Raw genomic sequence first — 17,894 nt, 5'->3', positions numbered from 1 at the left:
TAAAACATTGGGAAACTCACAGAAATGTATAGATTCTGGACGGTTTCTTTAAGACAGGTGGGCTAATAAATCATACTGAGAGATTTGTCTCATATTTTCACTAACCAAGCACCTCAGTACTGATGCAGTGCTGTTGCATACCAGTGCAAACATATTGTTGAAAAACTACCTCTCTGACAGTGTCAATCAAAACATTAGATTATTGTGTTTGTAAAGCAATACTTTTTTTTCTGCTCTTATATTGGATCATATTCAATGTGTAAGGGTACCTAATTTTCAGTAATATGTGGTCAGTGGAAGTAAACCTTCATCATTAATATCAGCTATTGTTAGTAATCCTCAGTATGAGTTCTGACTCATGCTCGACTAACTACTAGTCTACACTATCGTCGAGACGGCAGTTAATAGAACAGTGTGTGTCGGTCTTTGTACCTATGTGTGTATAACTTGTCACCTCTTCTATACAGGTGCACAACTGTTAGACTTATCAGCAAGGACCATCAATTAGTGTAATTAGTCTTTGTGCGGGCTATAGGGGTCTGATAGGACTGATGGCCTCCAGCCCACACCCCCTCTCAGACAGTTTACCCACCGTGATAAATTTGTGAAGTCACTAATCGGACACGTTCATCACTTTAGCCAGAGCGCACTATTCAACTGTTTGCTGTTGCATTAAGGCTTGTTATCTCCCTTCGAACCAATGGGGGGTGCGGTTCAGAAAACCGGAACAGCCTATACGTGCACACACAGGTGCACAGAAGTGCCCTTTAATTGCCATTGTAGAGAGATTTTTAATCAGCTTTTACAACTGGCTTCTGTCATCAAAAATGACTAAGTTTTGTAGCTAATTGGTCGTTTGCTATCCGGCGGAAGTTTATTGTTTGAAAGAAGTGTGGAGGAAAACTCCATCTTCTCTCAATCTCTTTCAACACCAAAGTAACCTGGGGCTTGTTGGTCAATAAAGTCGTAATAGAGTCGGGGCCATGATAGGAGGATTGTTCTCTGTTAGGACTGGGATCCCTCCCTCAGGAGGCATTCAGGCCACCCTGAATTCATGCAGCTCCACCAGTCCTTTGAAGATTTTCCTCTTTTCCACCTTCCCATAGCCTCTTTCTGTCTGATCTGTTTTTATCCCTTCTCTTCTGCCTCCTATCTGTTTCACTCATCCTATTCTTCATGCTCTCTTTTATCCCTGGATCACTTCTTTAGCCTTTTGATTAGCATACCAAAAACCCATGCATTTCCCCCATGGTTTAAGTCCTATTAATGCTAATTGGAGGCAGGGAACCTCTCTGAGCAACGCTCCGCAGGTCTGTTTGTTCACCTGGTGGGTGGGGGCCCTGTGAGTGTTCACGTGTTTGTGCCCCTGTTTTAACCCCATACACGAAGGGACACACCCAGCCATTAAATTAGCTCAGGATTTATAAAATTAATACCGCTCATATATAAACAGTATTTCAGTGAGTGTTCATTTCATTGAAAATGAAATAGGTAATAAATCAGTCACGTGCTAAATGTTGGGTAGAAATACACTAAAAAACATTTACGGCCTTTAAGATAGCGAAACTTTCTTGACTGTTACTCTGTCTCACTCAGGGGTGGGTAGTAACGCGCTACATTTACTCCATTACATTTACTTAAGTAACATTTTGGATAAATTGTACTTGTTGGAGTAGTTTGACTGCAACATACTTTTAACTTTCGAGTATTTATGTGAAAAAAGAATCAATACTTTTACTCCGTTACAATGATCGACATGCCGCTCTCTACTTTTATTTATCTATTATTACGTGCGGGATCTGTTTTTAGACTTCATCATCGACTTCCACATCGGGTGCCGTTCTTCCCATCCAACGTGATCACTAGTGTCATTTGACTCCAATTCACCAATCAGGCGGTATAAGGCAGTCACATGATGGAACTCACACCCTTTGTGGCCCAATCAGAGTGACAAATTTGGGGGGGGGGGGGGGGGGGACAGCCACGCGGGTGTTTACTTGACAGACACCGAAAAACAACAGCTTTGTCATGTGGCGTAGTCTTAAATTATGACTGCCCAAGCGTGGATATTTCAGCCCACTTCTAACTTGAGAAAACACCTTGCAGTGAGTTGCAGATGTTTCTCTCGCTCTCTCTTTCTCTCTCTCGCTCTCGAACACACACCCACCCTATCAATAAGTCTGGTCAGCAAACAGTTTCTTCATTCAGTCATTTAAATTAATAAAGCAAATAACGGTTCTGTAGGGAAATAAAAAATGTAAATGGTGGCAGGCGTGTGTAGACTCCCATATTTAAAAAAAACAAACAAACAAAAAAAAATTAATAATAATAATAAATAAATAAATAAATAAAAATGTATGTTCATGCTCTGATTTATTATTTCAAATCAGAAGTTTCTCACGAGTTTCTCTTTACTTCAGTAGTACTTTCTTACTCTTAAATATTTGGAGGACTGCTTTTTACTTTTACTTGAGTCATATTATTCTAAAGTAACAGTACTCTTACTTGAGTACAATATTTGGCTACTCTACCCACTTCTGATCTCACAGGTGTCAAACTCGAGACCCGGGGGCCAGATCCGGACTGCCACATCATTTTATGTGTCCCGCGAAAGTAGTGTCAACCAGTCATGATTTTTGCTAAAATCTATTCCAAAATTTCAAATTGTCATATGTAATAAATAATAACATTGAGATTCTGCAAGCATTTTTTGTGACCAAACCCCATTTACAATTACTTGAACAATAGTTGAACAAACTGTTATCCTTGACTTCTCATTTCAAAAGTAATTACTAGTTATCCATTAATTTGTTATGCACAGTCCCCTTCAAAAGTATTGGAGTATAGTCAATTCCTTTGTTTTTGTTGTATACTGAAGACATTTGGGTTTCAGATCAAAAGATGAATACGAGACAAAAGTTCCGAATTCCAGCTCTTATTTCATGGTATTTATAGCTGGATGTGTTAAACAACTCAGGACAGAGCACCTTTTGTTTGAAGCCACCCACTTTTCAAGTGAGCAAAAGTATAGGAACAGATGTGATTAAATTAACTTAAAGTCAATAACATTTAATATTTGGTGGCATAAGCCCTACTTGCAATAACTGCGTCAAGCCTGCGACCCATTGACTTCACCAGACCGTTGCATTCTTCATTTAAAATGCTTTTCCAAACTTTTACTGCAGCCTCTTCTCCCTTCAGTCCCCTCTTCAGTAGGTAAAATGCATGCTCTGTTGGGTTAAGGTCCTGTGATTAACCATGCCAGTCTAAGACCTTCCACTTTTTCTTTCTGATGAAGTCCTTTGTTGTGTTGGCAGGGTGTTTTGGGTTATTGTCTTGTTGCATGATGAAGCGTCTCCCGATTAGTTTGGATGCATTTTTCTTTAAATTGCTGGACAAAATGGTTTGCCAACCTCCACAGGGCAGGGGTGAAGGTATCACAATCCACTGTTCGAAGAAGACTTTGTGAGAAGAAATATACAGGCCATACCAGACGATGCAAACCACTCATCAGCAAAAAGAATTGGAAGGCCAGATTGGATTTTGTAAAGAAGTACAGAGATGAGCCACAAAGGTTTTGGAACTAAGTTTTCTGGACTGATGAGACCGAGTTTAACCTCAAACAAAGTGATGGAAAGGCCAAAGAATGGAGAAAGAAAGGATCTGCTTATGATCCAAAACACACAAGTTCATCTGTGAAGCATGGTGGAGGTAATGTCATGGGTTGGGCTTGAATGGCTGCTTCTGGAATGGGCTCACTAGTCTTTATTGATGATGTAACTCATGATGGTTGCAGCAGAATGAATTCTGAAGTCTGCAAAACCATTTTGTCTAGCGGTTTACAGAAAAATGTACCCAAACTAATCGGGAGAAGCTTCATCATCATCAGCCACATCGCACGGTGTGCCTTGTACCTTAGATTGCATACCTAATGAAAAGTCACTGCTTATACTGATGCAAGTTGGTATATGGCTGTGTTTTCCACTACTGGTTAATGGTTTTGTAAGTTGATTTAAAATATTTTCAATCAATACATTACATTAACATTACATTACATCTTTCAGAACTTTAGAGAAGTCGTATTAAAAGAAAACTATGCTTGCAATGTCGCTTTGTGTTCTGCTACATTTAGCACAAGTGCGACTGAAGAAGCAAATTGGATTGGTATTACAGTATGTAAGGCTTCCCTTCCACCCTGATGAGCACCGGCAAACAAATTGGATTGGTGGTGTGTAAATCTGAAGCCATTTGATGAGCCGAATGGGCAAATTGAATTCTCAACAATGTAAATCTTTATCAGCTCGCCCGGTGCCGCGCCTGCCGCTGCTTAAATCAAGTGATCATTCCCTGCTGTTCCAAGACACGTGCAATCTCTGTTGGCCATTTGCCGCCACACCTAATCTGTTTTTGATGAATGTGTAGGGATGTAGTCATACATATCGGCAACTGAGTCTTCCCCGACCCGCTCCGCCTAAATTGCTCTCATTCTCGCTGTTATTCTGCCCCTCCCTCTCTCTCCTTTCTCTCTCTCTCCACCAAACACACTCTCACAACCTGTGCAGTTGGCAGAGAAATATTACTTTGATTAAGCCATTTGTGTGTGTTGATTCAAGAGATTACTCAGATGACTAGTCATGCTAATGGACCTCCTGTTGTTTTATTAGGAATACTTTGATCACTTTGTGCTATAAAGCAGATGTGATTTTTTTTTTCAATCCTGTTCAGCACTTTGATTTATAGCTCACATATATCTTGTCATTAGAGATGGCACTTGAGATTTAGTCACACTAATGCTAATATGGATTGTTTTTTGTTTTGTTTTGTTTGTTTTTTTATTCCCCCACTAGCGCTTGCTTTTGGTTTTTTCTTGGTCTCTTTGTGTGAACTGTCTGAGAATAGAGTAGAAATGCATGCATTTGTTGCCAAAGATCGATTTAATCGGAGTATAAAAAAATTGTACAAAGAAAAATTACAAATTCTGCCTGGGTAATTGAACATATGAGCACAACTGTGTGTTTTCTCATTTACTAAATAAAAGTAGGGGTTTGAATTTCAAAATAAGAGCAAGTAAATAAAAAGAAGGTATGTGTTTAAATAGTGCTTAATTTCAGAATAATTATTTGAAAAATCGAACAAAATACAGATAAATACTTCGTTTTGATCATTTTGGTAGAAGCAAAATCATGCATTGTAAAAATGCATTATACATAGGTCGAAGGGGTCTCAAGACTTTTGAGGTCAACTTTGGGGGTCCACATTATAAATGGGTGCGCATTATACACGAGAAATTATGGTAATTTTGTTTTGTTTGGAAAATGATTCAAATATGATCAATAGATAGACCTAGATATTTCTTGTGTTGTCAGACCAACAGGCAGATATATTAAGTGCTGTTACTATCAGTAAGGTGGTCATACATTTTTAAATACCTATACTCACAATAAACCCCTCTACTTGTTATTTTATGTTTTAAGGGTCAAAAGCGGTATTGGCTGAAATATAACTGGAAAGTGTATAATTTCACTGAAAGAATGCTGAAATACAACTTAACTTGAAAGTCTCTCACCTTTTTTTCTTTTTAGTATGTACATTTTAGATACTGTACCACTTTGGTTAGTCCACCCAATGGATGTGTGCCAAATCATTGTAATGTACTCATCGGGAAGGGATGGACTTCTACAGTATTACTGTATATTGTTCATGTTAAATGTTGTAAAATAACCATTCTTATGGTAAACACTTTTTTTTTTTAACCACAGAAAAACAATCATTATTTATTAAGTTTTATTTTTTTGCCATTTGAGTCACAGTGGAAGCAATCCACCACCCCATAGTCAGTTGAACTTTCTTTAACACTCCGGCCTAGGTGGAGGTCTGCTCTCTGCTGCGAGAGATTATACAGTAGTTAGTGATTGTGTTTGGCTTGTCTTTTCCTTCAGTTACCCATACAGTGAAGACAGCAGTCAGGGAAAGCAGTACATGAACACCAGATGCCCAGCCTGGTGTGACCGAATCCTCATGTCTTCATCTGCCAAAGACCTGGTCTTAAAGGTGAGCTTCATCCTGATTACCACCAAGCTTTATAAATGCCATCTACTGTAAGTTCATTTCAGATGCTTTTGCATGTTTCATTTAGTACATTTAATGACCACAACGGCATCACTGTTTCCTTGAAATATTTAAGCTATTCACAGCTCCATTGTTCTTGATCCACCGTTGTCCGTCTGTAACTTCAGACATGGAAGAATGAGGTGTCTGTGAATATTCATTCTGAGTACTAAGCCGTATATACTGTATATCATATAGGGCCGTTAATAAAGGTTTGCGCTTGCAAAAACGGGTGCAAACTTGATTGTTTATACAAAAATTGTAGAAGCTAATCTACTAATGCGGTGCAACCAGCATTTCCAACCAGGATGCCAAACGCACCAAATTGCAGCGCATTGTTGGAGGAGTATATGCAAATGGATACAAATATTACATGTGAGACAAATTGCAGTGCCTGATTTTGCGTCTTTAAATAGCGCATCTAAAAGGCATGTTCAAATCAGAAAGGTGGTGCCAGTGTAGTGCAGGCAAAATGAGTGGCAGCGGGGTGAAATTTTAGCCTGTTTTTTAGCTTTTTATATATATATATATATATATGTGTGTGCGCGTCTGTGTGTATAGTGGTCTCCGCCACTTCAACACCTGTTGCCAACAGTTTGTGCAATCTGTTAGAGTAAGTGAACACGCAATTTAGCGCCTGCTATTTAAGATCTTAGTAAATCAGCCCCATAGAGTTCCTGGGGGCCTCATCCTCTTCATAAAGCCACAGTTTGTGGCCTCCCCTCGTGTCTTCAAACTCCATTCTCCTCTCACAGCCTGTCCTATAGTATGTTCTCTCCTGACTCACTAATTTGTTTACTGGATCGTTTGGAAAAGCCACCATGCAGCCATAGGCTTTCCTCACATGATCATTTGGATGGAAAAGGGTAAAGGATAAAAAGTGTCCATGCCCAACAAACAAAAAAAACTAAGCATTTGAGATCCTTTTGGTAGGATTCTGAGCACACATTTGGGTGTGGAGAGCCAAACCTTGCAGCATTCAGCTGTGAAAAGAGATGCAGCAGTGTATTGTACACCCAACAGCCCTCAACAGGGGGCTGCTTAGGAAGTTTGACTTTCTTTTGTTCATGAAAAATGAGAAATTCCTTCCTGACCTTTCTTCTTTGCTGACTGGAACAACACTAAAACAATAACTGTGTAAGGGTAAGTTGGGGAAAAACAGTGACGGTAAAAAAAAACATTCGCATGCACGCATCTGGACGGCTGGTTGCTGTGTTTCCGTGGAGCAAAAGCTAATTGCTTGTAATGCAGAGGACAGTTAGTGTGTCCACAGATTGGCTGATGATTCACTGAGCACACACTGTCCGGCTCTGAGCATTACAGATTGTTGAGACATGGGCCTGTAAACAGGCCAGCGCGTGGCGTCATCTATCATGGCACGGTCGGTTAACTCGCCATCATGTTATTTTCTGCTTGCCGAGCCCTAACACGCCAAAGGTTGCCTGCTGGCTGTGCGGCACAGCACCAGCTCCAGAAGCACCGGTAATGAATGTTTAGCCGAGCGAGCGCTCCTCCTCTGCCGGAGGGCCCCGGGTAATTTGTTTATCTGTCTAAAGATTACGCAGCCTGAAAATCCACAATTTTATGCCGCCTTTGTAAATGATCAAGTGTGCGTTTGATGAATGTATGTGCGGGCTTTGGGAGGCAGCGGCTCCCGGCCAGCTAGCAGACATATAGAGAGGTGCCAGTGCATGGCCCGCAAGAAAAAGATAGCGTGAGGTGGCGCCGCTGTGCGTGCTGACCCCCTCCGCCGCAGGATTGGTCTGAAGTTAATTTGGATTTGGCTTTATGGTTCATTCTCAAGCTTTCTGTCTCTTTCTTCTGAACCGTCAGTGCACCTCACCATGTCACAGCGAGTGTGTGCGTGTCCATGTGTGTAGGGGGTGGGTGCTGATGGCTATTTACAAACTCTTTAGTTCAACCAGACAAGTGTGATTTATTCTCCAGTCTGCAGATGCACGTCTGCATGGGTAACAGCTTCTTTGTGTGCACAAAGTGAAATTGAAACACGATTCCCTCAGATAGGCTCGCAGATTACAGTGGCAGTGCATCGAGTTTAGGAGCAAACACACACTTTATAAATGACTACTGTGTTTCATTTCTCTTCACTGCACCGGGCACACTTTTGAAGGAGGATCTCAAAAGGTGTTTTCGGCTCAGTGGATGCAACTATGAGAGAGGTTGTTTTTGTTTTGTTTCGTTATTTCAAATCAAAATTACTTTGCAGTAACATCTGCCATCCCAGAGGGTCAAGCAAAACACAAAACAAAAAATTTGGGGCCAATGTGAAATTTGCTGTTATACTGTACAACCTCTGCAGCTAATCTGAAATGCCGTTGTGATCGTGTAACCTTTTTTTTTAAACCTTTTATTTTCCTCAAGGTATTCCTGTTAATTGTGTTTAATGACGCTCACGCAATGACAGTTCATCCATAAATGTGGCATAGAAACCCACGCAGGTGCTAACTATTCACATAAGCACATGTTGTTGTGTTCATAGCTGTACTAGTCTTCTTTTGTCTTTTTGGTCTGCAGCCAGAAAATGAGGAGAAGTCTCTTGTCTATGATAACATCGGGGCCAATGTCTGCATGGGGGACCACAAGGTAACACAAGGGGGCTCTGTGCATGCGTGTGGCTTTACGTGGATGAGTTTGATGCTGTGACAAATCCTAGCCAGGTTGAGGGTGAAATTCAATAATGTAAATGTGATAAAATGTGCAACTCAATGTGCTTTACATGATTAAAAGCAATTCAAAATAAAGACAAAAAAATAAGACAGCTTAAAAACATTTTAAAACTAAGAAGAAATCTTTTCTATATATATATATATATATATATAAAGATATACAGCGCAAGAAATATCATTTAAAAGTGGAAATTCTCTGAAATACTCAATCATAAGCATGAGAAAAAAAGAAGAGTTTTTAACCTGGATTTAAAAACATTTACTCTTGGTGTTGACTCCTGTCGGCAACTTATTCCATTTGTGAGCAGCATAGCAGCTAAAAGCTGCTTCACCATGTTTGCTTTGGACTCTGTGCTCCATTATTTGACCTGAGTCTGCAGCTCTCAGAGCCCTACTGGGTTTATATTCCACGAGCATTTGATTCATATGTTCAGGACCTAAACCATTTAATAGCAGAACTTTGAAGTCTATTCTCTAGCTGACTGGGAGCCAGTGTAGAGACATTACAATTGGAGTAATGCTATCCTCTTTGTTTGCTTTTGTACGCTGTGCGGGAACCCATTGAATTAACCCAGATACAATAATTGGATAATGTTCTTTTTTCTTGTTTCACAAAAACAGGAAAAAAACATCTCGGTAGGTAGATGTCCTTGTGTATCCTGTGAGGGAAATTGTCACTGCAGCAATATTCACACATATACAGTAAATAACGATATATGTACAACCAACAAGAAAGTAAATGGGTCATTTTCATATAATGTGATTAATAATGGTGAAGACACGTTTCAATTTTCAATTCCAATTTAGCAAAAAATAAATAAAATTCCGCTGGCTTGTTTGATATGGGTAAATGTCTCTCATGCTGAAACAGACATGCTTGAAGTCCTATTTTCAAAATGTTAGTGATGGTTCAGAATTTTAGCCCATAATAGTAAAGAAAATCAAGAAAATAAATAGATTAATTTCATTACAGTCCAGTGCAGATGTAATCTTAACAACAAGATTTCTGAAACTTATATGGGAAAAATCACTAACAATGATAACAACTTAATTTTTGCTACAGCTTTGTTGATAGAACCTATTGACAGAGCAAATGGTGGTGGCCCACTGAAATACACTTCATGCAGAACGCTGAAGACAAAAGCGCTTCACAGTTTCATAGCATGTGAGTTGCACAATTTCCATGTGTTGCCCTTCAAACTCTGCAGATACAAGTGCATAAATGAGCTTAACTACATATTAAACGCATTACACGCTTGTCTTTATGCATTCAAAATAATGGTAAAGACATGCAATTGTCCTGAAACTTTCACAAATTCATACATACCTCTGAAATAACCACCTGTTTTGCTGTCTGCTATTTGTGGTAATGCAAAATGGCTGCTTCCAGTGGCATTAAGGGTAAAAGCAGCTTGAGTGACGTAGAAGAACCAAAAAAAGGAACTCTTAAGACACAAGAGGCTATATTTTATTTTTTTTTTGTTTTTTTTTTGTTTTGTTTTTTTTTAGCTTTCATGGAAAAGGAATACAATAGGAGAAAATTCCTTGATATCTAAAAGTAGAATTAGCATCTTCAGAAAACATGTTGCAAATCATGATATTTCATTTGGCCCACATAATGGTGAAGACATTTTGGCATTAAAAGTGTGAAAAATACTACATTACAACAGCCATCCATTTTCTTGACCGCTTATCCTCACTAGGGTGACGGGCTGCTGGAGCCTATCCCAGCTATCTTCGGGCGGAGGTGGGGTACACCCTGAACTGGTCGCCAGCCAATCGCAGGGCATATGTTTTTGGGATGTGGAAGGAAACCGGAGTGCCCAGAGAAAACCACGCAGGCACGGGGAGAACATGCAAACTCCACACAGGCGGGGCCGGGGATTGAAACCCGGTCCTCAGAACTGTGAGGCAGATGTGCTAAGCAGTCGCTGCCACATTACAACATTTGTTGTTTTTTTCTCTTAGAAACAATTATTACAACTGCCAATATATATATATATATATATATATATATATATATATATATATATATATATATATATATATATATATAATTAATAGATTTTCATAATGAAATTCAGTGGAGTATGTCTTTACCATTGTTGATCAAATTATATGAAAATGACCCACATAGGAATTACAAACAAATGCTATTTTTCTTGTAAATTGTAAATTGCTCATTGGTTCTCCATGGAAGGGAATTTGAATTAACCACCGATCACCAGGGAGATAAACGGATGCTCTCAAAGTAGTTGGCACAGCAACAAAAAAAAAACTATAAAAAAGAACTAAAAAAGAACTTTTGAACTATTTCTGTCATTTTGGTGAATTGCCGAAAGACTTTTGGTCGTGTTTAAATGAGACCCAAGATAGAAATGAACGAGCTGCCATGTTTGTGTGATGTGGCACATGATGATGCCCGTCTTCTGCCGTGTTTCCTATAATAGCTCAAGGGCTTGAGGTGGGACACACGTCTTCACCGTGACTCGTTTCATGATCTCTTCAATAGTGATTTTCAGATATATGTCATGTTAACAAATGTATTGCAGGGGCCCCTGCTGTTAAACAGTGTCGCTTCAGTGTGTGCCGCGTCAGACAGCGGCTCTCGCTCTGAATGAGAGGCGCCTTAAGTCAGGTCTTTCATGGTTACTCGGTGTGACATAGGCGCTGACGTGTGTGTGCGAGGTGACCTCAGCCCGCAGGCACATACTGCGGCGGGCCCTCACCTCGCAGCCGCACACTGGTGCTGAAATCACAGCTGGCTATGTTTAAAGAAAAAAAAAAAAATGTCCCATATTGTTAGCGCAAGGGCTCCAAAACACACGGCCCTGGTATGTGAGTTTAACCTCTGTGTCACACAGGCAACGAGAGCTTCCACTTGTCAAGCTGGGCATTAATAATAAAGTCTTCAGGAACTGCTTTCTTCTGGTGCCGTCTGAATGTTTCTTTTTTACATATATTCTTCTTCTAACTACGATTTGTCTCTCTCTCCTACCAGCCTGTCTTCCTGTCCTTCCGAATAACAGCGGGGGCAGGTAAACGTAATGCAAATAAGCACAAGTGTTGTGTGGTGCAGTGATGTCGTGGTAAATATTATTTTTATTTTTATTTCTTACAATTACTCAGAATTGTTTGATTTGATTTCTGAATCCTTTGTCACGCGTCACAAATCAAATTTGAAGAGTCTTGTTTCGATACACACTGTGGACAAATGTTTTAGGACACGGGCTGTAGGAATTGTAAAGAATGAAGACAAAGTCTGGATTTCATAAATTCAATTTGTATGAGTCACTAATTGTCCGAGTATTTTATTGATCATCAAGCTGGCATACAATATGGTGGCAAACACCTTTTTGATTCATGTTTGCAGTAAAATAAATATTTATCATTAGGTTATGTACAGCATATGTTAGGGCTGGGCAATTATGGAACAAATAATAATCATGACAATTTTTATTGATATTGAAATAACAGTTAATAAACAAGATTATTCATTCATTTCAAAACTTAATATTTATTCAACTACCAAAACTCAAAGAGCCACAAAATAAATTGGTAACAAGTAGAATAATGATATATTAAAAAATCAATAAAAAACAATACATAAATAAATACAGTACCTCCTGTGCAGACCTTGGCCACTTACGGACAGTGTGGCATACACAGTTACATTACGACAAAAAGTAGAAAAAGAAAGTTGCCATATAACTTTATTAATTTAATGCGTTTTTCACAGATTAGAAAGAATTATCGGCATGTGATTATTGTTATATTACCTGTCCTTATGTGTTACTACAGCGTTTGTGTGTAAATATTTTTTGAAGATATAACCGTCCCGTGACTTCTAATGCTAATTTTTGCTCGCCCATCAATACGGTTTTCTATTGAGTGATAGCATTAAGTTGGCAATCTTTATAAAACGAAGTATGTCTTGTATTACAATATACAGTACAAGGTGTGTAATAGGCATCAAACAGCTAAAAGCACGCTCAGGGAAGGCAGAATAACATAGGGCACACGCTTGCTGCAAGCAACTCAGGTGCATTCAGGGGTTTTTTTTTTAAAAAAAAAAATTTTTTATTTTTTTTACAACGCAGGAACTTGCATACATACTGCACAGTAATGATTTTTCTTCAATTATAATGGTTTTATGATCATGAAAAGCCAAAATCGAAGTCATGATTTTATTTGGATTAATCGCCTAGCCCTAGTATATGTCAATATTTTTGTATTACATCCTTCCATCCATTTCTGAAACGACTTAACCTCATTTGGGTCACGGCTGAGCTGGAGCCTATCCCAGCAGACTTGGTTTTGGTGAGAGGCGGGTTACACCCTGGACTGGTCACCAGCCAATCCCAGGACATACAGACCATTCATACTCACATAAATACCTTTGGACAATTTTGAGTCTTCAGTTAACCTAACATGCACGTTTTTGCAATGTGGGAGGAACCCACGCAAGCACAGCGAGACCATGCAGAAGGCCGGAGCCCGAATTCGAACCCCCGATCTCAGAACTGTGAGGCGGATGTGCTAAACACACACACCATGCTGTTATGGCAATACATACAGTGGGTACGGAAAGTGTTCAGACCCCCTTAAATTTTTCACTCTTTCTTATATTGCAGCCATTTGTTAAAATCATTTAAGTTCATTTTTTTCCTCATTAATGTACACACAGCACCCCATATTGACAGAAAGAAAAAACTGAATTGTTGAAATTTTCGCAGATTTATTAAAAAATAAAAACTGAAATATCACACAGCCATAAGTATTCAGACCCTTTCCTGTGACACTCACATTTAACTCGGTGCTGTCCATTTCTTCTGATCTTCCTTCCGATGGCTCTACACCGTCATTGGAGTCCAGCTGTGTTTGATTTATACTGATTGACGTTGATTAGGAAAGCCACACACCTGTCTATATAAAGACCTTACAGCTCACAGTCCATGTCAGAGCAAATGAGAATCATGAGGTCAAAGGAACTGCCTGAAGAGTTCAGAGACAGAATTGTGGCAAGGCATAGATCTGGCCTACAAAAAAGATTCTGCTGCACTTAAGGTTCCTAAGAGCACAGTGGCCTCCATAATCCTGAAATGGAAGATGTTTGGGGCGATCAAAACCCTTCCTAGAGCTGGCTGTCCGGCAAAACTGAGCTATCGGGGGAGGAGAGCCTTGGTGAGAGAGGTAAAGAAGAACCCAAAGATGACTGTGGTTGAGCTCCAGAGATGCAGTCGGGGGATGGGAGACCTCTCCTCAGTGCAAGACACATGAAAGCCCGCATGGAGTTTGCTAAAAAAACACCTGAAGTACTCCAAGATGGTGAGAAATAAGATTCTCTGGTCTGATGAGACCAAGATAGAAATTGTTGGCCTTAATTCTAAGTGGCATGTGTGGGGAAAACCAGGCACTGCTCATTACCTGTCCAATACAGACCCAACAGTGAAGCATGGTGGTGGCAGCATCATGCTGTAGGGTGATTTTTAGCTGCAGGGACAGGGAGACTATTTGCAATTGAAGGAAAGACTAATTCGGCCAAGTACAGGGATATTCTGGACGAAAACCTTCTCCAGAGTGCACAGAACCTCAGACTGGGCCGAAGGTTCACCTTCCAAAAAGACAATGACCCTAAGCACACAGCTAAAATACCAAAGGAGTGGCTTCAGAACAACTCTGTGACTGTTTTTGAATGGCCCAGCCAGAGCCCTGACTTAAACCCAATTGAGCATCTCTGGAAAGACCTGAAAATGGCTGCCCACCAACGTTTACCATCCAAACTGACAGAACTGGAGAGGATCTGCAAGGAGGAATGGCAGACGATCCCCAAATCCAGGTGTGAAAAACTTATTACATCATTCCCAAAAGACTCATGGCTGTATTAGCTCAAAAGTGTGCTTCTACTAAATACTGAGCAAAGGGTCTGAATACTTATGGCTGTGTGATATTTCAGTTTTTTCTTTTTTCATAAATCTGCAAAAATTCCAACAAATTCCGTTTTATTCTGTCAGTAGGGGGTGCTGTGTGTACATTAATGAAGAAAATAAATGAACTTAAATGATTTTAGCAAATGGCTGCAATATAACAAAGAGTGAAAAATTTAAAGGGGTCTGAATATGTTCCGTACCCACTGTAATAAATGTTCATGAGTTTGGGAAATAGGGAGGAAGAAAATGTCTCGTTTTGGCTTGTCTTGAGCTAAAAGGTTTGGAGAAAATTCTGGTATGGGTTCGTCACCTTCCACTTCCTGCGACTGGCTGGCGACCAATCCAGGGTGTATCCTGCCTCTCGCCGAAAAGATAGGCTCCTGCTCACCCTAATGAGGTCAAATGCTATCGAAAATGGATGCTATAGAAAATGGACTAACACAGTTTCAGGAAGGATTTGATAATTTTGCGAGTTTAAGAGCTTGTGTGAAGTGAGAGGACACACTTCAAAACTGATTCCACCTCAAATAAGAGTCATTACCTAAAAGGTAACTTTTAATCATTTTCACTCGTTTTAAGCAAAATTTCACTTGGAATAAGTAGAGAATGTGATATTGTTATAAGGGAAAAAACGTGGTCCGTTGACATTTTTTTCTACTTATTTCAAGTAACAATTAGTTTGAAACAAGTGAAAATGGTCTCAAAACAAGTTACTTTTTAGTTGATGAGTCTTATTTTAAGTGTGCAGTAATCCCTTATTTCGGACCACCTGCAATAGGTGCAATCTGAAAAGTATTGCCCACATATTTTTCATTTATGCATATTTTAAAGCTGTATGAACCTCCCCAGACTCTTATTAATCTTTCCATTACTCCTATTAACGTACCATACTCTTATGAACACTTTCTCTGGTCTTAAAAACCTTTTAAACTCTTAAACATACAGTAATGCACAGTAGTACTGTACACTATGCACATTTTATTCCCTTGGATATGTTTTTTAATTATATTTTAGATTTGTTTTAACTGTTTTAATATTTCAGGCAAGGAAGCATTTATTTTACCACCAAAAAAGTTCAGCATATCCTCAAAATCCCGTGATATTAATATGAAATGCACTGAGTCTGCAACAGGTGAACCGCGATATAGCGATAGAACACTGTAATCAGATTAGTTTTGACTAGCAATAGGACAAATATTCTTGGCAAGATTTCAAGATTTTGCAGTCCGCTCTTATGAGACGAGAGCCGCAATGTTTGTGTTAGTTCTTCCCAAAGGTGTTTGAAGGGGTTACGGTCAGGGCTCTCAAATTCTTCCACACCACACTCCCAAGTGTTCCCTTCAATTTAAAAGCATAGACTTCATTGGTCACAAGGTCTTGGTAAGGTCAGGACTTTAAAATTCTACCAGCCAAAGCAGAGGTGTGTTCCAATACTTTTGTCCAAATAGTCAAAGCGCTCACACATCACGTTTGCTAATTGCTTAAAATGCTGGAGTCATTTTAAGACGTTTACTCACAAACTTGAGCTTCAGTGTGGATTCAAAAATGTCGGCTTTTAATGTATACTTTTGTGTGTTGTGCTTAAAACACATCTCGTCTTTCACCCCACAGGAAATTGATGCCAAAGGAGGGGAGAATATATTCGGTGAAGCGCCTCTGTGAGAACACATGGAGAGGCACGCACGCACACACACACACACCCACACATTTGAAGACACGCGTGCAAACACATCCATGCACATCCACTTTGCACAAGCGTACACTTAAGAAGAACCTAGCCAAACTTTTCCAGCAGTGCTGAGCAGCTGTCCTCACAGCTCATTCGATTAAAAGCACGTCGTTTTGCCTCTCCATAAAACACTTATTGAAAATGTGGACCAGCACCCGAGGGTGTGAGGGCCGGGCTCCAGACAAGACACACATCGCTGACCTCACCGTTGCCATGCAACCACCTCACACACCGCCCCTCGAAGAAAGAAAAAGAAGAGGATGGACGGATGGGACGGGCCTAATTCTTGCCAAAACTCTAATCGAAAAATCAGTCGTGCTACACATAATTGCCATTTTTTTTTGTGGTCTGCCTTTATGTCTACATAGTATGTCAGGTGTTTTAAAGAGGAAAAAAAAGTGCAATGCAAAAGACATATCTATATGGATAGGTTAATTTGTACGTTGGACTGTTTAAAATTAGGCATGTTGCTGGTTTTAGTGCTCTTCTTGGTTTGGAATATCTTTTCAGTTTATTTTAGCCATTTATATATAAATATAACGTGTGATTTTTGTTTGTTTGTCTGTTTGTTTTTCCTCTCCCCATTGCCATACCTGACCACATCATTTGAGTTTTGTTTTATATACTGTACTTTTTAAAGCGATATAATTTATAATTCTTGTGTTTTGGAGATCCTTGCAGCCATGATGACCTTTGACTAACAGCGAGAAAGTGTCCAGCCAGTGATTAATTCCTTTCCAAGAATATTTTAAAGCAGTGCCATATAGACCATGCAAAGTGTATAAGATTTTATATATAGCACACTCACATATTGCATTATTGTCATTCTTACTCTAATTTATTTTTACTTAATAATAATATGGTTCTGAATGTAATTTTAGGTAGGCATGGGTGTCCTTTTGTCAATTTTGTTACTGCTGTTATGGTGCCAAGTACACACAAATGAAGCGTGAAAATGATATTTAAAGCAAAAAAAAAAAAAGTAAATGCAAGAAAAGACCAAGAAAAAGAATTGGATTTTATTTGTGTTCAATGTAGCCTGCAACAGTCTTCAGTGCAAAAAAAAAAAAAACGTTATATGTGACTGGCTATTTTGTTTTTATTTGAATTTATTACACTACACGTATTAAGTCATTAGATCGATCCTCTGTGATTTGTTTTTTGTTCTGTTTAAATCACTGCATGTGGTAATTTTGTGCCTGCTGCAGTTTGTTTTGATATGGATTGTTAAGCAAACAGGTAGGGGGGAAAAAAACACTTTTTCTTTTTTTTTTGACCTGCTGCTCATTGTGAATTTACTGTAGGAATATAAGCCGCAGTTTTCCTTCACTCCATTTTATAGTATAAAAGCAAATAGAGATTTTATTCCAGCCCCTGTGGATCGCCTCATGGCCAACAGGTGATGCACTTGTCAAGCAATAAACAACATTCGAGCTCACT

At 39.3% G+C, this 17,894-nt stretch overlaps 1 protein-coding gene across 4 annotated transcripts in view; it reads left to right on the top strand.

The window, feature by feature from the left end:
• LOC133485533 (inositol polyphosphate-5-phosphatase A-like) overlaps positions 1-17,892 on the top strand; it is a 211,900-nt gene extending 194,008 nt beyond the window's left edge. For 3 of the 4 annotated variants that reach the window (XM_061789372.1, XM_061789370.1, XM_061789369.1), the window contains 4 exons: positions 5,940-6,051; positions 8,644-8,712; positions 11,797-11,884; positions 16,337-17,892. In XM_061789372.1, the coding sequence (XP_061645356.1) occupies positions 5,940-6,051; positions 8,644-8,712; positions 11,797-11,877 (262 nt within the window). In that variant the 3' untranslated portion in view covers positions 11,878-11,884; positions 16,337-17,892. The remainder of the gene's footprint in view (positions 1-5,939; positions 6,052-8,643; positions 8,713-11,796; positions 11,885-16,336) is intronic. The other variant, XM_061789371.1, reaches the window with a different exon arrangement.
• Positions 17,893-17,894: the final 2 nt, after the last annotated feature.

The sequence above is a fragment of the Phyllopteryx taeniolatus genome, chromosome 11, assembly GCF_024500385.1.
Source record: "Phyllopteryx taeniolatus isolate TA_2022b chromosome 11, UOR_Ptae_1.2, whole genome shotgun sequence".
Classification (NCBI taxonomy): Eukaryota; Metazoa; Chordata; class Actinopteri; order Syngnathiformes; family Syngnathidae; genus Phyllopteryx; species Phyllopteryx taeniolatus.
This window is presented reverse-complemented; position numbering and strand designations above follow the sequence as displayed.